At 32.9% G+C, this 21,514-nt stretch overlaps 1 protein-coding gene across 5 annotated transcripts in view; it reads right to left on the reverse strand.

The window, feature by feature from the left end:
- Nucleotides 1-1,121: 1,121 nt before the first annotated feature.
- The window catches only part of RBM46 (RNA binding motif protein 46), a 49,835-nt gene continuing 29,442 nt past the window's right edge, over nucleotides 1,122-21,514 (reverse strand). For 2 of the 5 annotated variants that reach the window (XM_025921956.2, XM_086704033.1), the window contains exon 5: nucleotides 1,122-2,089. In XM_025921956.2, coding sequence (XP_025777741.1) covers nucleotides 1,890-2,089 — 200 coding nt within the window. In that variant the 3' untranslated portion in view covers nucleotides 1,122-1,889. Of the gene's footprint in view, nucleotides 3,199-10,607; nucleotides 10,668-14,214; nucleotides 14,289-21,514 lie in introns of all 5 variants that reach the window. The other 3 variants (XR_015250166.1, XM_086704035.1, XM_086704034.1) reach the window with 3 other exon arrangements.

A 21,514-nucleotide genomic window follows, 5' to 3' on the forward strand; every position in this document is an offset into this window, starting at 1 on the left:
TTACCAGTAATATAAAGTCTACTAACACACATGTATTACATGTATTATACACTATATTCTTACACTAAAGTAAGCTAGAGGAAAGAAAAAAATCATAAGGAAGAGAAAATACATTTACAGTACTGTACTGTATAAAAAATCCTTGTGTAAGTGAATCTGCCCAGTTCAAATCTGTGCTGTTCAAGGGTCAACTGTAATTTACTCTCCACATAACCTCTTTATTTTTTTTAAATGTTTACTTATTTGAGAGAGTGAGAGGGAGTGAGCAGGGGAGGGGCAGGGAGAGAAGGAGACAGAGAATCCCAAGCAGGGTCCACACTGTCAGCACAGAGCCCAACAGCGGGCCTCAAACTCATGAACCACGAAATCATGACCTGAGCCAAAATCAAGAGTTGGTCGCTTAACGGACTGAGCTACCCAGGCAACCTTCCATATAACTTCCGCTAGAAACTTTAAGCTAGTAGAAGAAATTATCTACAACTATTTCATATTCTGTGTATGCAAATTCCATGTCCTCTGCAGCTATAGAATGAGTTAATCAACAGAGTTAACAGTTGGTATCTAAGAGCAGAAAAATTTTTATTTCATTTTCAATTATGTAAACCATCATTAGAAATTCATTATAGGGGCACCTGGGTGACTCAGTTGGTTAAGTGTCTGACTTTAGTTCAGGTCATGATGTCATGGTCCATGGATTTGAGCCCCACGTTGGGATCTGTGCTGACAACTAGGAGCCTGGAGCCCACTTCAGATTCTGTATGTCTCTCTCTCTCTCTCTGCCCCTCCCATGCTCCCACACTCTCTCTCTCTAAGATAAATAATAAACATTAAAAAAAATTTTTTGAAAAGAAATTCATTATAAATATACCTTACCAAACCATTAAACTCTCAAAATGACCAGATTCATTAAGTATTAATTAAGTAAAAGAAGGAAACTTCACTGGTTTTACCAACAAAATATTTCAATTGGCTCCCGAAAACGATTTTGGTTACTGTGTTTCATCAAACTAACAATCTTGTGTATGCAATATCTTTTGCTTTGGTCCCATGAAAAGCTCAAAGTGATTGTGAGAGCTAATTTTTTTGTGCTTACTAATAAACAAAAATAAAACACATGCATATTAGAAGCATCACATATTTAATGTCAAAGAATTTGAATTCAAGTACAAAAATTAAACAACACATGATTTCAACATTAAAAAACCATTAACACTTATTATTCAAACAACTATATAGTGAATGTCAAAAACAAAAGAAGCATAACTATAAAAACCTGAAATACATTAACAGCAAAATTATAATTTATTACTATAACAAATAATTAACTAAAATATTTATAGTTGTTTTCAAGGACCACAATGGTATACTACTTTTTCTTGGTACTGCATAAAATTTGCATCTTAATCTTTTGTCCCTTCATTACTTTCTACATAATAGCTAGATGCTTCTAGTTAAACAATTCGTATAATCTCTAATATAGATAGTGATCCTTGGTAATCAAATCTAGTATAACCATTCTCTGCAAGTGCTTAAATATTTGTGAAATGCTAGTTAGCAAAATTATTATGCAAAAATTTAACATAAACTACTGGGTTCTATTTCCCACTCAGGAATTAGAAGTATTTAAAATCCCAAAAGTTTAAAAAGAATAGCAGTTTGCTATACCTTTATCAAGGGTAACCACTGAATAACTTTTTAAACTTAGCATTTTTATAAGTTCTAGAACTGTAGGTTATTCAGAATTACGGTTGATGTTTCCTATGTTGAAATAAATATATATTTATCATTTTAAAACCAAATGTGTAAACCCGATTCTAAAATGAAACTAAAGTATTTTAGTTTGCATGCTTTACAAAGAAACTTTCATACTCATGTTTACAATATCTTCTTCAGAAGAATGAGGCCTGATTGGAGATATATAGTCGCTGTCCAACATGGCTGCCATTAGCAAGTGATATTGTTGGTGACAAGGGATAGCTTGGATAAGAATAAGGCCTTGAAGTATAAGGAAGCACGCTGGGAGTCGCAGAAGAGAGGGTAGCACTAACAGGGGAAAGACTATTTATTGAGCTGCGACGGAAATTGTAGTCTGTAAATAAATACATGAACAATTATGCTGCACATCTTTATGGATACAAATTTAATTCAAAGAGACAAAGCGTTAAAACTATAATCACAGTTTAACATAATGTCCTAACATCTGAAATCCTACTAATACTATTTTGCTGGTAAAGACTGAGCATTCACTGCATTGCAAGTTCTGATAGTTTTATCAGCCAGTATTACGTTTCTTTCACTGACTCAGCACTTCAGAGATATTACTAGAATGCATTCTTGGATATCTTTTTCTTACATATCTTTCAATTATAAGCTTTGTGTCTTTTTGATCACAGAAAAAAAAAAAAGAGAACCTTTGATTTCTCTTGCTCCACAATGAAGCTCCTTTTAAATTTGGTTCTGATGCTAAGAGGTAGTCCATGGAGAAAAGATAAAAAACAGCAAATTCATATTTGCTTACTTTTTCTTGAAACTGTATTAGGCATCAAACCAGATGAAGCATTCTCCCCTGGACTGCAAAAACATTTGGTGTAAACTAACTGACCAATATTTCATTATTTAAATACTAATATAAATGTTTGTATAACTCAATACACCAATTTAACATTAGAGTTCCTACTTGTACCATAAAACAATAAAATGAATCATGTTTATAAAATTAACTTCAAGAAACCATTATCAACTTATAGTATAGAAAAACCCAAAAATTAAAACCAAATTATTTTTTTAAAAACCAATTATATTTGAAATATTACTATTCCACAATAAACATTCATCTTATGCACCAATAATTTCCTGCTTCATTAATTATAATGTTTATGTTTATGAATATTAAAGACCAAATTGGTAAATCCTGTACTTTCCAAAAACTCAACTATGTTCTTTAGGGTAGTAGAAGCCAAGGGTCTGACAATGACTATAAAATGATTATTTATAAAAGTCATGGTGTTTCTAGGAAGGAAAGAAAAGGAATTAGGTACTCCAGTGTACAAATAAGGTTTTTTTTCTATATTTTCCTGGTATTATAGATGAGGCCTAAAACACTGAGCATTAACTGAATGTTGTCATGGGACTTAATATTTAGCCAACAGGAATGAGACCAACTGCAGGAGAGTAAGCTCAAGCAACATCAGTAAGGACCTAGTTAAAAAAAATGGAAAAAATAAAAATCAGTTAAAGATAGGTTTAATTTCTAGCACCATAAAACTCTAACTTTATTAATTTTATAATCTTTTTATTTTTTATTAATGGTACCCATAAGATTAATAAAAGCAGTCTGTTCCAAGAAGAAAAATACATTAAAAATATCCAGTTCAAAATACTTTCAGCATTTTGAAATTGGATAAAGAGTTACTCTGATACCATTTGCTTTTCTAATATCCAAAGTAGGATAAGTAGGTATCACAGAATTATTTTTCTTCTCTTAAAGGATCCACTTTGCCTGAAGGGTATGGTATTTAGTATTGACAGAAACCTTAATGCTCCTATAACTCAATTGCTTAAAAAAAAAGTTCTGATTCTCTCCTCCTAAAGATTATTACACAAATATAGTCAATTCCTTATTAGCCATGTATCTACAATACAACTAGCTCTTTCAATTTTTAACAATGCAGTCACAGACAATATGATTTAGAAAAACAGATCTTTTAACTGTTAGACTTCTCAGGGAAAATGTAGTTTTCAGAGAAATTACTTTCACTTGGGGCTGACATCCGTGCAACAGTTAATGCAGCCTATTCACTGAAATATAAATAAAAGAGGTATCTTCAGGAAATCATTTCACAAAGAAGACAGCCAGGCAATTGGCTACTGGCATAGTACTTAGGTCTGAAAATGGGCATTCCTAATGGTCTCCTAGGTAAAAACACACTAATCAGCTGTGGTCTTCTCACATTTCTAAAGAGACTAAAGTACAAAATTAAATGTTGATTCTGAAGACTTTATTCATATAGGATAAACCAAGAAAAAAAAAATTTCCCCCTGATACTACAAAGCTTAAGAAATGAAAGCTTCAATGTTTGTTAAGATTTTACAAGCATTTCAAAAATAAATTTTATTGCAATATAAGAATCAAAACATATTCAGAAAAACACATCTGGGTGATTAGAAAACACATTATCAAATAGTAACTAGTGACATAAACCTAGATAAGTCATGTTTTCCTTAGCTCTAACACACAATATATATCACAGAAAATAAAAATCAGAAAGAATCACTGACTTTTATAAAATAACAAATTAATAAGTGAGTCAAAATTCCTACCACATACTTAACTTGCCCATCCCTGGTTTTGTTTCCCAATGAACATCCTTAGCTCTTCAATCCCACAGTTTCTGCCTCAGACTGGGATCTACACTCCCCTTTCCCTTTCTGAAGGGAATGATACGAGTTTTACACTCAGAATTACTCAACTGTCTTAATATTCTTTTTAAATTAAGGTACAATTTACATACAATAAAATTCATACATCCTATGTGTTCATTTCAATGAGTGTTGATAATTGTATAAACTTATGCAAACAATACCTAAAACAAGATCTAACACATATCCACCAATCCAGAAGCTCCCTGTGCTCCCTTTCAATCAATAGCCCTTCTGTTGGAGGCAACCACTTTCTGATTTCTCACTATAGCTCAGATTTACCTATCCTTAAACTTCACATAAAATGTATTTTTTAAGTTCTTTTTATGTCCAGCTTCTTTCTCTCAATATAATTTCTAAGATTCGTCCATGTATGTCATGTATGTCAGTAGTTTATTCCTTTTTTATTGTTCATCAGTACTGTTGTATGTATATACCATGTTTTTTATCCATTTACCTGTTGACAGATAAATATTTGAGCTGTTTCTAAACTCTTATTACGAATAAAGCTACTATGAGCATTCTTCCACAATTCTTTTTGTGGATATATGTTTTCATTTATTTTGGGTAAATAACTGGGATTAAAATTATTGGATCATAGGGCAAATAGATACTGCTGCACCATTCTCCATGGTGTGACCATTTTACATTCACACCAGTAAACTATGAGAGCTCGGGCTGCCCCACATCTTCACCAACATTTGGTATTTATTGCTAGAGTTTTTAATCAGAACTATTCCAGTAGTGTGAAATGGTATCTCATTTTGGTTTTAATTTGGATTTCCCTTGTGATTAATAATGTATTCAGTGCCCATTTGAATATGTTCTTTAGTAAGATATGTATCCAAGCCTTTTGTTCATTTTTATTGGTTTGACTTTCTATTGTTGATTATTATTAATAAAGTTTTTAACTAATCAAATTCTCTAATTCAATATCATAAACCAGGGATCGGTTGAGTCCTCAGTAGCCTCTAACTCCAACCACCTCTTTTCACTGAAAAATGACACAGACAAAAGACGGTTGATTAAGTGACTGTTCAATATTCCCAGTGTTGAAGAAAAACAAGTTAAAAATTAGGCCTCCTAATTCCTAGGAAACTACTCTACTTGACCAAACTTTTTCACTCTGGCAGTCTTGAGGAAAGTATATCAAGAGGTTGTCATGGCTAGGGGAACAGAAATATAGTAGATGGTGCGCTAAGCTACCTGGCTGCAGCTTGCACCTGCCCAGCCCGACACTTGCATTTCAACCCACACAGCTCTGCATTCCCTTGTTTTATGTGCTACATGTTATCTAATAATTTCATTTGAAGAAAAGGCCCTTTTACAAAAGAAAAAAATGTGTGAGAATAACTTGCTCTAATACAGAGATAGCATTTTGATCAAATCCTCTAGAATTCTGTATTTATATCTTGAATGAATATAAACATTTTCACAGAATAACTTTGATCTATATTAAGATTAGCATATAGGCTTAACCTTACGTGCCAATTCTAATCAAGTAGTATGGCTAAAAGGATCCCAAATTCCAAATGATTTGGAAGCTGAGTCTAGAATGAGCAGGAAAGTGTATAGTTAGTAACTGTTGTGCCACTGACACGGGAGCAAGTGCAGAGACTGGCGGCACATTCACCACCTACTTGTCAATCCCACTTTTGTAAGCGATGTAAGTTGGTCTACTACATTTCTCTGTCCAACACAAGAGATGAATACCACCAATACATTTCTCAGTGAAAATCTATGCAATGGACGTAAACTGCTTTACTCCATTTGTGTCTAGTTTTTTTGTTTGTTTTTGATTGTCTTACACATCTTGAGCAAACACCATGGATTCTCTGCTTTTCTGCTTCATATAAAGAGGGAGGAATTCCTTAATAGAGACCTTAAGTTGTGTTCAATGAAAGTGTCTTCTTATATACTTATTTTGGCTTTTTCTTTTAGTTCGTTTCTGACCACACTCTTCAATTTTCCGTTAATAAGTATATTCCTCATAATTGTTTTTTTCTTCTCCTTGTTAACTATTTGAGTTCTACCTTCACATCCACTCCCTCTTTCTGATGTACCCTTTTTAGGTGTACAATTCAGTGTTTTTTAAAACATTCACGAAGTTGTGCAACCGACACCACTATCCTTTCTCACCTTAAGGTGATTTTCATCACCTTAAACAAAAACTGTACCTATTAGCAGTCACCCCCCCCCCAATCTCTCCCCCAGGCCTAGCAACCACTAATTTTTCTGTTTCTATTGATTTGCCTATTCTGGATTTTTGATATAAATGGGATCATACAATTCATATCATCTTTTTTTAACTGACTTCTTCACATAACGTTTTCAAGGTTCATCCATGTTGTAGTATATATGAAAACTTCATTCATTTTTGTATCTCTTGCGTGAACATACCACATTTTGTTTATCCAATCAGTCAACGGACATTTGCTTTGTTTCTACCTGTTGGCTGTTATGAATAATGCTGCTAAGGAATAATGTGTACAAAATTTTGTATGGACACATGTTTTCCATTCTCTGGAGTAAATAACTAGAAATGGGATATGCTGGCTCATATGGTAATTTTTCCAATGTTTATTTATTTATTTATTTTGAGTGTGTGAGAGAGAGAGAGAAAGGGAGAGAGCACAGTGTGCACACAGGAACAGGGATAGGGACAGAGAGAGGGGGAGAGCAAAATTCCCAAGAAGGCTCTGCACTGTCAGCACAGAGCCCAACGTGGGGCTCAACCTCACCACCATGAGATCATGGCCTGAGCCAAAATCAAGAGTTGGGAGCTCAACTGACTGAACTACCCAGGTGCCCCATCAAATGGTCATTTTATGTTTAACTTTTTTAGGTACTGCCAAACTGTTTTCCAAGAAAGCTATACTGTTTTACCCTCCCAAAAGCAATGAATGAGAATGAACCACCTGATTACTTTGATCTATAAAATGCATTTCCCATGCCTTTAACACATATCCCTACCTTTAATACATATTTGAATCACTTCTTTAGATTTCTTTGGGATCTTTATTAAAATGTCTTTAAAAATTCCCTCACGTCACCATTTTATTATTTCAATTTCTAACATTCAAACAGCCATAACTGAAATGACTCCGTTATTTTCTTTCACTGTACTCTAGCTGCCAAAGCGTTTTTTTAACAGGATTGTACATACCGCAACACAAAAACATGACTGGGTTCAAACAGAGATTTTAAATACTATATTATAATGTAAATAACATTTATCATTATTTTGTACTCTCCATACTAGTAAAAAATATCAAGAGCTAACTATGAAGCAGAGGAAGGAATTTTCAAAATTGCTAATTATCAAACAACTTTTAGCCTATGACATACTTAAAAGTCATTAACTAGAAATTTTGAAGTAATACTTTTGGCTACTACATGAGTTATTAATATTATCAATACAACAGTTATTATCAGATTTACTGGCATTTTTACCTCATTTACTTTCCTTATTACAATTAAATTCTGACCAAAAAACCCTATTTTTATCCTCTACTTAATTTTTGCTATAGGCGACTGACAGCAAAGAGCAAGAGGAAACATGAAGTGACCAATGTTTTTTTCTAAGAAAGACTAGGTTCACAGAGTAACTTAGGTCAGTTCTTCTGTTTTAAGAGGATTTTTAGGAGGCTTTGAGAATGCTAATCTTAGTAATGGCAGCTGGATAAGAATGAAAGTTATTATCTCTAACTCCTTTCTTATAAAGTATAAGTTTGTTAGTTCTCTGTTTTTACTAGAGTAATTATATTTCTCAGATTCAATTTTGGGGTAGGGTAAAAATCATCTGCTTTTGTTTTTAATTCAAGTAATTTTTTTTTTAATTCACAAGGTTGCTTTCCCATGTAATTTTGAAAGAATAATTTGGGTTTCAAATTCTTACTGTGAAACTTTTGACAGCACATTACAATTTACATAAACATAATTGTCAGATATCTGTAATTTTATTTTTAAGAAATTAAAACTGTTTCATTCCAAATTATCTAAAGATTGTAACTTAAACTTTCAAAAACAAAGGTTTGAAATTCTAGCAAAAGCACACTAATAATATACAGTGCCAGCAATCAGGTCACCTGGGAAAGAAGGCCGAAGGAGAACGTTACATTAGGGATGTCAGAAATGTTTGTTTCTTGATTATGATATCATTTCACAGATGTAGACATAAATCAAAACTGACCAAAGTGTACACTTTAAATGTGCATTTTATTGTATGTAAATTATACCTCAATAAGGTTATAAACAAAACCCAAGCATTTCTTTGAGTTAGTTTCAGGGTTTCATAACCTATATCCCCATACAATTCAAAGACTTCAAAATAAGAATCCCTTAGCCAAATAAAATCTTGAAAAAAATTTAGTCAAAATGGATTTAACACTTACACAGATTGCTACTACAATGATTTTCTTTTTTTTTTTTTTTTTTAATTTTTTTTTTTTTCAACGTTTATTTATTTTTGGGACAGAGAGAGACAGAGCATGAACGGGGGAGGAGCAGAGAGAGAGGGAGACACAGAATCAGAAACAGGCTCCAGGCTCTGAGCCATCAGCCCAGAGCCCGATGTGGGGCTCGAACTCACGGACCGCGAGATCGTGACCTGGCTGAAGTCGACGCTTAACCGACTGCGCCACCCAGGCGCCCCTACAATGATTTTCAACATGCTAAAAGCATTATGATTTTTCCAAGGGCAGTATATAGTACACAGTTTTTCTCAAATTTGTCTGACCTTAGAAAGTCATCTCACTGAACAACTTTGCAAATCACTTTGGGAAGAACTTTTAATGGGGCCAATATGTGATAGGAAAACAGTGAAAGCAAAACAGAAAAATTCTTGAACTATGTTAAACACAGTGATCACAAATTCAAATGCCCTCAGGGGCTAAAATGTAACAAACAAACAGAGAACTCAAAGAGGACCAAATGTAAAATAGGAGTCTAGCTATTTGTACTGAAATTAAACCAAGCTGCTTTCCTTGCAAAAAACGAAGGAGACCAAACCATATCTGGAGCTTCCAGTTTGCTACCTCTGTTTAATAGATTATGTCAAATTCTTTTTAATGACCATTTCTAAACCATTTGGAAAAGATTAACAGAAAAGGAACTGATAAGACAGAAAATTATGATCTGAGCTACAGTTTACCTAGGCTTCAGTATGGCTCAAAAACTGCAGTTCCCTAGAAAAACTATCTAGGCAAAAGTAAAGAGAAGAAAAAAAGCCTTAGGAAAGATAGCAACTCTTTTCAAGTTTCATTTCTATCAGTAAAATTAGTCCTCATCATTCAAAATTTGAACTACAAAAACTTTTAAGAAAAGGTATTTCTGAGAATAGCAACACATACTTGAATTTATATGTTAAGATCTATAAAAATAAAGTTATACGCCTCAAGCATAATAAATAGATTTCCTTATACCTGAAGTGTGAATTCTATTAGGAAGTTATACTTGAGTACTTACTAAGTGCCAAAAATAACTCTACAACATCAGCACTACCTTAATCTTTATAATAGCCTTACAATAAGTACTATTATTTTCTTCTTTAACAACCAGGAAATTAAGGCACAGAACGATGAAATACCTTACTCAAAAACACAGAACTAGTACATGGATTCTGCTCAGGGAACAACAACATTCTTTTTGCCTCAACATGGGAAAAGGAGTCTGAATGGTCTGAATGGTAGTCATTATTCAAACTATAAACCACCTTTAACAACCTACTAAAACTTCTCCTTCTCAACAGAATGTTGGAAAAACTAAAGAGTGAATCCTAGTAAACATAACTTTTATTCTAAATGGTATCAAAAATAATTTTGGTTTTATTAGTTCAAAAATATAGATAAAAATTCTTCAGAGAAGTTTGAGAAATGCTGAATAATCTACATATTACATTCACTCCCACTACATCTACATTAAAATACTGTTTATCCTGTTTGGTGGTTCAAAATGTTACACTAGTATGTTTATAAGCTTTAAGAAGACCTGAAATATGGAAACTAGTTTAACTTTTTAAAACTCTGCTTAATGAATCTATAATTAAATAAAGCTATCATAATCAAAATATTTCACAAGCTTTCATTCGACAATTTAAAATATATCTTCTTACAACCGTAAGAATAACTTGTAACTGACTTTCTGAAAACTAAATATATCACTTAACATTCCTAAAGACTTTTTCTTACCTGTTTATTTTCTCCAAATTCTTCTATATAGGTCCAGGCTGAAGAGACTGTGTTCCCTGTCTGTAAGCAGTGAAGACAGAAAAGAATGGAGTCTTTAGTTATCCCTAATCTTGGAAGTGCATGGAATCCTTGATAACTTTAGTTCAAAACCTTCTGATCAGTAAATAGGAAAATAAAATTAGAGAACAAAAGAAACAAGTGACAAACAATTTCTGAATTTCTGCAAAGATGAACAAAGAGAAAGGTATTCTGAACAAAAAGTCTGAGTTTTAATACATTACCAAAAAAAAAAAAAATCTTCCTATACAAATTAAGTCCTTATTAGTTGGTTTTTCCAAGAAATACTACTCTACTAATAAAATAAAGGACTAAAAACAAATAAGACTGCCTAACTTCTGGTAAGTAGATAGCCAAAGAACCTAAACAAATGTGAAAAATATGAAAATCCTTTCCTTCGGTCTTAAAAAGACATAGATGGCCAAAATAATACTAAGCTTAAAAAAATGTTATTAACAGCTAAACTTTATCTACTTCAAGCCTAATGTAACCATATCTCTATAGTACAACTTTGGACATTCATACATTTTAGTGGTTATCTCTTTATATCCCTTAAAGTTTTCTGGTAGGGATGTACATCCAACTCCATGCTAAGATACTGTGCAAAAAAGTATGAACAAATGAAAATGTTTGATGATCCACACAGAATGACAGATTTTTAAATAGCCTTCTTAAAGAGTACTCAGCAGAAAAAAAATTCACAATATTTTCTTGATTTTTATATGATGAAATTAGGTAACTTCAATCAACCCTCCTGGTGAGAATTAGAAAATGTAGGTAATTATTGAAAGCAAAAATATCCATCTGAAAGCACTGAGAAGGACCAAGAAAGACAGTGAAGAATTATGGGACCATAATCTTGGATAAGAAGGAAACCCAAAGTGGTTTACACATCTTTTGGAGGTGTGTTTCCCCTAGAAGGACTGACCAACTCAAGAGGGATCTGACAGACAAGGGAAGATAACAGGAGACAGACAAATTTCCGTGGCTTTTAAAAGGGCAAAATTAGAGCTGCGGAGCTAGTGATAAGGCATGCCTGGAATCTGAATAAAACTGAACTAGAAGTAGACCAACTTTTAAAGAGACTAAATTCAACTTCAATTCTTCCCAATCCCTGCCTGGATTAAGGCAATCTGGGATTGCCAGTCCCTTGGCCATCTTTCTGAAGCAAAATAAATCTTCTCTGAGTAAACGTAACAACATGCTAGCTTTCAAATTACCTCTATATTTTTCATAGACAATATCTGACATTCAATCAAAAATAATCAGTCATACAAAGATAAAACAATGTGACCTAAAACCAACAGAAACAACAGTTAACTGTAACTGATCTACAGGGAATATAAAGTTTTCAGAACTGAATATTAATAACTATGCCTAACATGCTAAAGGAAATAAAAGACTGAAAATTTTGAAGAAAAAATACAAAGCATAAAGAGTCAAATGAAATTCTAGAACTGAGAAATAAATCCAAATAAATGGTTTTATCGGCATGTTAGACACAGATTACAAAAAAAAAAAAAAAAATTCATGAACCAAACAAAAGGTCTGAAGAAAATACACAGACTAACCATACAAAACAATGAAAAATGTAGAATACATACATGGGATACACTAAAGAGATCTAACATAGGTGTAATTGGAATACCATTATAAAAAGGAAGAAAAAATGAGACAAAAGCAGTATTTGAAAACAGATTAACTTAGAACTTTCTAAAACAAATGATTAACATTAATCTACAGATTTCAGAAGTGGTGAAGGGTCTCAGTTAAGATAAAGACCAAGAAAACAATATGTAAGTCCATCACCATGACACTTCCAAAAATCACAAAGAGAAAATATTAAAATTTTCCCAGGGATAGGAAGGGTTTATGGTTAAAAGGAGCAGTAAGTAAATTACCACTGACTTCTCAACAGAAACCATGGAAGCCAGAAGACAGTGAGTGGAATTGTAACTTCAAAGGGCTAAAGGAAATAACTGATCTAAAAAAAAAATGTGTGTGGATATATATATATATATATATATATATATATATATATATATATATGTACGTATAATACCCATACCTGTATATACGGTTTGACAGCACATAACAATTTACATAAATGAAAAGGTACGTAAATCACAGACATATAGACATATTCAGGTAAATAAAACTGAGATAATCTGTCATAAGCATATCCACACCAAAGGAAATATAATGAATGTTCTTTGGGCAGAATATAAAGAAACAATCATAGAAATTTAGAGATTTAACAGGAAATGAAGAGTAAAGGAAATGATAAATATGTAAGTGGTAAATGAATACAAATGTATATTAACAAAAAGCAATTATAATTAGGTATGCAGTGGTTAAAATATACAAATTTAAAACATATGGAAATACCAAGACACTATACAAACTGAAAGAAGAAATATGAAGATTCTTACATTGCCTAGAATGTGGTAAAAGCATTAATTAGTATTAGATTTCAATAAGGGTGGATGTTGGAGTTTACATACATATATATGTAACTACAAAAATTCCATGTATTTAGAATTTTATACCCATGTTCAAGAAAAAATCAAAATAAAATATTTTGAAAAAAATTATAGGGGCACCTGGGTGGCTCAGTCGGTTAAGCGTCCGACTTCGGCTCAGGTCATGATCTCACGGTCCGTGAGTTCGAGCCCCGCGTCGGGCTCTGTGCTGACAGCTCAGAGCCTGGAGCCTGCTTCCGATTCTGTGTCTCCCTCTCTCTCTGACCCTCCCCCGTTCATGCTCTCTCTCTGTCTCAAACAAACATTAAAAAAAAAATTTTTTTTTTAAATTATAAAAATAAAATGCAGCAAAACATAACTGATGTAGCTATAACCATACTTTATGAGGGAAATTTGTAGCCTTAATATACATATATTGCAATAACAGAAAGGCTGAAAACTCTAAACTAAGATCAAAGAGAAAAAAAACTTCCTATTTTTAGGAGGAAAGGTCTGGGCCAATCTCATTAATGAACACAGATGTAAAAATCCTAAATATCAAAAATGAAATTTAGCAGTACATTAAAAGGACAATGTATGATTACCAAACTGCATCTATTTCAGAAATACAGGGTTGATGTTACATTGAAACATCCATGCAATTCACTACATTAAATGAATAAGAGATAAAAATAATGTAATTAAGTAGATGCAAAAAAGCATTTGATAAAATTCATCACACAACTCATCCTTGATAAAAGAACTCTTAACAAACTAGGAATAGAAGGAAATGTCCTTAATGTAACAAAGGGCTTCTATTAATAAAGGCTACAACAGGGGCGCCTGGGTGGCTCAGTCAGCTATGTGTCCGAGCTCAGTTCAGCTCAGGTCATGATCTCCTAGTTCGCTAGTTCAAACCCCACAGGGCTTGTGTTGAGTCCAGAGCCTGGAGCCTGTTTTGGATTCCAGGTGTCCCTCTCTCTCTGCCCCTTCCCCACTCGTGCTCTGTCTCTCTTTCTCAAAAATAAACATCAAAAAAAATTTTAATAAAAATAATAATAAAATAAAAGCTACAACAAACATCATACCTTAATGAAGAAATATTGAAAGTTTAAAAGGAAACCTTCTATCATCATTTGTATTCAATGCTGGACAAGCGGTTCTAGCCAGTGCAATAAGGCAAGAGAAAAAAGAGAAGTTTAAGGATAGAAAGGAAGGAAAAAGTTCATCATTTGCAACTGACATGACTGTATAGGTAGAAAATTTTAAATAATGTAGGATCAAACCATTAGAATCAAATAGTTTTATTCAACACAAAAAAAAATAAATTGTATTTATACAAACAGGAACAATCAGATATCAAAATTAAAAAGCACCTTTTACAATGGCATTGGAAAACATTAAATACCTACAAATAAATCTAATTAAAGATGTAGGAGAAATTTACACGGTAAATTATTGAATGTTTGGAGAAATTAAAGAAAGCCTAAATAAATGGAGAGATCTATCATGTTCATGGATCAGAAGTTCCAATACTATAAAATGTCATTTCTTTGCAAATTGATCTATATAGAAGCAATTAAATTTTAACCAGAGTCCCAGTAAGACTTCTTTTTGGTATAAACTGTGTATAAATTTACAATCTAATTGTAAAGTTCATATGGAAATATAAGGGCTGAGAAGAGCCAAGGTAACTGAGGGGAAAAGAAAGGATAAAGATACTCTCTATACCACATATTAAGACTTTTCACAGTAATGTAACCAAAACAATGTAGTAAATTAAATTAGATCAATGGAATACAGAATCCAGAATAAGGCATGTATGTGTAGATAGGTGTGCATGAGTGTACATACACACACATATACATAACATACTTGATTTACACTAATGATGGCATTGCAAAGCAACAGGAAAAGAGTAGTCTTTTCAATAAATAGTGCTGTGTAAATGATTATACATATGAAGGCAAAATAAAACTTGAACACATACTTCACACTAAATTTAAAGGATAAAAAATTTCTAAGGGGCACCTGGGTGGCTCAGTCAGTTGAGCATCCGACTTCGGCTCAGATCATGATCTCATGGTTCGTGAGTTCGAGCCCCGCGTCGGGCTCTGTGCTGACAGCTCGGAGCCTGGAGCCCGCTTTGGACCCTGTGTCTCCCTTTCTCTGCCCCTTCCCCGCTCACACTCTGTCCCTCTCTCAAAAGTAAATAAACATGAAAAATTAAAAAAAATTTTTCTAAAATATAAGAAAATATTTCATGAATTTGAGGTAAGCAAAGTTTTCTTAAGCAGGACAGAAACTACTAAGTTTAAAAGATTGATAAATTGAACATACTAACAGTAAGAACTTCTTTATTTTTCAAAGTATATACCATGAATAGAGTAGAAAGGCAAGCCACACAGTAGAAGAAGGTATTTATTTTCAAATGCAGCATATTTTGTTTCAAATAAAGCAGTTACGGTTTTTTTCCCAGAAAAACACCAGATAGTAAGTTCTACAAAAGCACGTGTCTTTAGCAGATCATGTTTGTCTGATCAGTAAGAATTTGTTTTTTCCATCCTTCACTCTCTAAAGACAATCAATGGACTGACATCACTGCTACAACCCAGCTTGCTATTGAGCCTCTGATCTTTAGCCACATCTTGATTTTCCTAACAAATGAGTTAAGTACTGCCTGGCTAAAATGCTGCAATGTCTTGATGAGAAAAAATAAGTAGATCAAGCAAAGCCATGGAAGTTATAAAAGCAAGCTAGGGCTAACTAGAATTAGTAAAAATGACTAAGAGAGGATGACACAACCCTATAGGATCTGTATATTCTGACCGACTCTTTTGACAACAAACTGGGTCAGCACCTCAGGCAGGGAACCAAAACTGAGTGAAAATGGCTTTTCTCTCTCCTAGCTCAGGCCACCAACGTCAAAGGTATTTGTAAAATATGTATCCGACAAGGGCTTGTATCTTAATAAAGAAAAAAACAAACAACCCAATATAATACAGAGAAAAGAGACTTAAAATAAGACATTTTCATCAAGAGGATACCTTAATGCCCTATTATCTTATTAAAAGATGTTCAATATTATTAGTAAACAGTGATATAAAAGTTATAATCTCAATGAGATAGTAATATATACTAACCAGAATGTTCAAAATTTTCAAAAACTAAAAGACCAAGTGTTGGCAAAAGTGTGGGACAACCAAAACCCCATATACTGCTTGTGAAATGTAAATTTATATAATCACTTTGAAAAGCTGGCATTATTTACTAAAGTTTTAAAAATATGACCCACTTTTACTCCGATGTATTCAACAGGAACGTATGCAAGAATCTTCACAAGGGCACCTGGGTGGCTCAGTCAGTTAAGCATCTGACTTCGGCTCAGGTCATGACCTCACTGTTCTTGAGTTTGACCCCGACATCAACATCAGGCTCTCTGCTCTCAGCACAGAGCCTGCTTCAGAACCTCTGTCCCCCTCTCTCTCTGCCCCTCCCCTGCTTGCACTCTCTCTAAAATAAACATGTAAAAAATTGTAAACAAAACAAAACAATCTTCACAGCATCGTTATTCAAATAGCCCAAACTGAAAGCACCTCAAACTTCTACCAACAAAAGAAATAGCATCTGGGTGGCTCAGTTGGTTAAGCATCTGACTTCAGCTCAGGTCATGATCTCACAGTTTGTGAGTTCAAGCCCCATGTCAGGCTCTGTGCTGACAGATCACAGTCTGGAGCCTGCTTTGGATTCTGTGTCTCCCTCTCTCTCTGCCTCTCCCCTGGTCGTGCTCTGTCTTTATCTCAAAAATAAATAAACATTAAAAAAAAAGAAATAGCAAATAAATCCTAACATTTTGATGGAATACTGGAATCCGTGAGAGTGAATGAACAGTACTGCCACATCGACCAATCTTTATTCATAATGTTGAAAGAAGCCAGACAAAAAGTATGTAAAATGTTGTATAAATTTCAAAAACACAGAAGAGAGAAGGATGGTTTCCTTTGGGAAGAGAGAAGGTAATGTGTGGGTGGGGCTACAAACAAAGGAACCTTTTGGGGTGTTGATGTTTTATGTCTTCATCTGGTAGTTAAACAGACAAGGTCCCTCTGTGGTAAATCACAAAGCTCACAGTCACAATTTATGGACTTTTTTGTTTGTACATAATGTAATAACTTATAAAGTTAAAAAAGGAGGGAAATCACAACAGTTACCATTTGTGTATATAGTGATATACATATATGAGAAATTGATCATTTATAGTTACGATTAAAAAATAATACCACCGATCATAATACAATTATGGTCAAAATAAAATAAAAATGATTCAGAGTAATTTAAAAACTATAATGGTGATTTTCAGTAGAGATGCTAATTGAAATTATTACTAAATATGGACTCAGACTTCCTTCCATAAGGCATACTACCACCTGTAGTTTTACAATTAATTTTTTGTTAATCTTTAGTTAAATTTAACAGGAAAAATGCTGGGATTTAAACTGTGAATCTAAGACAATTACATTTCTGTTAATATACAGAAGAGATGATGATAATCCTCAAAGTAAAAGTAAAAACCATCAGCAGAATCTCAAGTAAATGTCAATACAAGGTTACTGCTAGTACTTCAATTTGCCATTTGTTAGCATCATTCCCTTGAAAAAGTATGACTGTTAATAAATATATTCCAAGAAATTCCCTCAGAAGAATTTTTTTCTTTTTTTCCTTTTTTTTTTTTTTTAGTTTCAGCTATATAACACAAGTGATTATTTAGCTAAGGGATTATTCAGTAATCAAGACACAAGGAAAAACTACGGAAACGAAAAGGCATGTCAGAAAGTCAATAGGATACATTAAAGCTCAAAGTTCACAGACAGGATCCTGTTTTCTATAAAACTGCAATCATTAGATACATTATTTTTAGTCTTCTGTTATGTAGGAATAAAAGCCAGCAAAGATAAACTAGTAAAACTCCTGCTAATTGAGGTATTGATTTTCATTGTATCCACAAAGACCTAACACTGTAGATACGAATTGTTCTATAAACATGTGATGAAAAGTTTTAAAAGTCACTTAAGACTAATCATATGAGCATACTGTGTATCTCTGAAGAAGATTTTACTGGTTATCAGTTTGAAAAAGAATGCTACATAAATTTTATAGTAACTGGTATGCAAAATGAAGAACTGTTTTTCAGACTCTCAGATATGGCATACTGCCATTTCTTTTCAAAACAGAAAATAACTAAATGCACAGGATTCCAGTATATTCCAAATAAGGCATCTATGTTAGCAACCTCAATTTTCAGGGCTTTTCCTGCCTTTAGAAAAATAAACTGAAAGAACTCCATCTTCTTAGTCTGTACCTGTGTAGAAGAATGAAGAAATGCAAGCTATTATAACCTCGAGTTTAGAAATAACATACAATAAGCTATTGCCAATTATTTTCCATTTGTAGAGGCTTAACAAATGCTATAGATGGCACTAAATATAACTGTGGCTTGTGTAATGAACTTAGGCTATCATAATGGTCAATGAAAAGTATAAAATTGTATGTAATATGATCTAGTATATTCTATACTACTACAATCATAATCTCCTATTCTTCCACTATACAAATTTCATTTATACATATAAATAAAATATATACATCTTTAACATAAAATAACCCACATGACTCAGCCTATATATTAAGGGTTTCACTATTTTGAAATACTCATTTAATCAGCATTTTAAAAACTGATACTGATTATTTCTACTTAATTGAAATATAAATCCATAGTGTCCTGTTAACCACCATGCATAATGTAATTGTTCTGTACCTACCCAACTCATTTATTTTCCAATCTTTTTTTACTTTCTGCTCAAAGCACAGGCAAACTTTATTTTTCCTAAGAATCATTACCTTTTAATCTTACAGCATGTACATCATTTTCAATTATTTGAAAAGCACGACATGCTAAATATTAAATGCAGGAAAAATAATAACAAATTAAAAAAAACTTATGTACAAAGTCCCTTGGCTTTACAATCCTGATGGATTAAAAATTTTATAACAGTAAATAGTAATATAAAAATTACTGAACTGTTGAGTAATATTATGAAGAACAAGAAGTAACAATTGTCAGTTACTGTGTCTAAGAAAAGCTTAATGTAAGAGGTTAAGTAAATGAAAACAAGGAGAAGAATATTCTAAGCAGAGTGAACGACACTAGGAAAAGCCTGGAAGTACCAATAAGCATGGCAAATTCAGATGATCAAAACAAAGGGTATTTGTCTATGGTTAGGTAAGATGGGGAAAAACATTAGAACATTCCGAAAAAGAGAATGTGGAGTTCAGAGGACCTGATGGTACCACAACAGCAAGCCATTGGTAGGTTCCTAAGCAAGGAAATAACAATGAAAAAACACAGTTAAATATAAGTGGAGTGAAAAATTATATGGATGAATCATGTATTTAGATGTTTTGAATATAATCAGAGAACAAAATGAGAGTACCAAGCAACAAGGGGACCATGAAATAGATAGAAACAAACTATTTGAAATTCTGTCTAGCATCTGATAGATGGAAAAAAAAAATTTTTATCATCCACCACCTTGATACAACATATACTACTGGTTGTCAATGCTTACCCTAAAGTAAGCTTAAAAATCCCAAAGTTAGCTTGTAAACAAGGTCTGTTTATAAGATCTTTGTAATTTAGAATGATTCATTTAGGCTTGAGAGATTTCTGAGGTCCGCACTACACTCAAGTCGTCTAATAAACCGGCTTGAAAGGCTGATAAGATAAAATGGTCTCTGAAAAGGAAGTAAAGCGTGGACCAAAGACCTATCTCATTCATTTTAACTTTTAGAAGCATAATTGGCCGAAAAGATCCTACGAATTCAGTCTGTTATCATATGCTTAACATTAGACTAAGGTCAGTTTTTCACTAGAATCATGTGAAGTTACAAAGAACAGCCTCTTAGCTAACTGAGGGATCCTGGGCAAATTATTTAATCTACTAAAGACTCAAGTTTCTTCATCTGTTACCAAAAAAAAGTGTAGATGTTAAAGTAATATTTACCTAAAAAAGGCATCAGAATGATATGTAAAGGCATTTAGTATAGTACCTATGGTTAGTGTTCAAAGAATCTTAACTATTATTACTATTACTAATAATATTTATTATCATAAGTGATTGGAAACTCTTGGATTTGTTTTCTGAATAAATATTATTTTTCAGTACTTATATGCACATTTTAATATACAAAAGGCACTATAATGGACCTTTTAAAATTTTAATTCATTTAATACATACAATTACCCTTCGAGATAAAAACTGTTAACACTCCCATTTTATAGATGAGGAAACTGAAGAACAAAGAGGTTAAAATAACTTTTTCCAAATAAGTAATGAAGCTGGGATATGGACTCAGGAAACCTGGCTCCAAATGCCATGCTCTTTTATTTAGTCTATGAAGCCTATATGCTATACAAAATTTAAAGTAGTGAATTTTATTTTGCTGAAATTCTTTCTAAATGCAATATACTATTAGCTGATCCTCTCATCCCAGATTAGGTCAGGTCATCCAACTACATCTTCTCATACACCCTGTACTTCTTCACAATGTTTACCAGAACTATAACTGAGTATCTCTCTCAATGGAATGTAAACCCTATGAAGGCAGGCAGCAACTGGGTCTGATTCACTACAAATCCTCAAGGCTTTATAAAAGCAGTGTTCAGTATTTAGTTAATGAACATACATATTAACCAGGATTAACAATTAATAAACCAAGTATGAGAAAAGAAAGCCTAAAAGAGTGAATAATAATAAACAAAAGGGTTATTCATTTAAGAATAAGAATGCCAAAACTTTCTTAAGTCAAAGTTTCAAAAAGTACATTTTTCAGAGGACTTCAACAAGCTAATATACTCAAAGCACTGTTAAGGAAGATAATTGAGTTAAAATAGTCTAGTAAAGAATCTCACCTTTCCCCATACATTTAGCAATATAAACATTTAAAATAAACATTATTTTTTTTTCTTTTTTAACTGAGTGATACAGAGTTTTTAGTCCTTTAAAAACTTACACAGTTCTGGGTGATATTAAATCATATTCTGCCTCCCTGAAACTTTCCTCTATTAGATTTAATTCTAACCTGTGGAGCTTCATGTTAAAGTCTTTCTTCCATGTACCAGCTCTTCAAACATTTAAAGACAGCAATCATATTTCCCCTACAAATACTAGTATTTACAGTCTAAATAGCCCCAAATTCTTTAGTTGTTCACTGTCCTACTTCACATTACAGAGTTTCCAGGTCCTCCATAGTTGTCAAGGTTTAATTAAACTCTGGGGCCCAGAAGAAAACATTTCAGATACAGTCTGAGCAGAATAAAAATATATGGTC

The sequence above is a fragment of the Puma concolor genome, chromosome B1, assembly GCF_028749965.1.
Source record: "Puma concolor isolate L17-30 chromosome B1, mPumCon1.1.hap2, whole genome shotgun sequence".
NCBI lineage: Eukaryota > Metazoa > Chordata > Mammalia > Carnivora > Felidae > Puma > Puma concolor.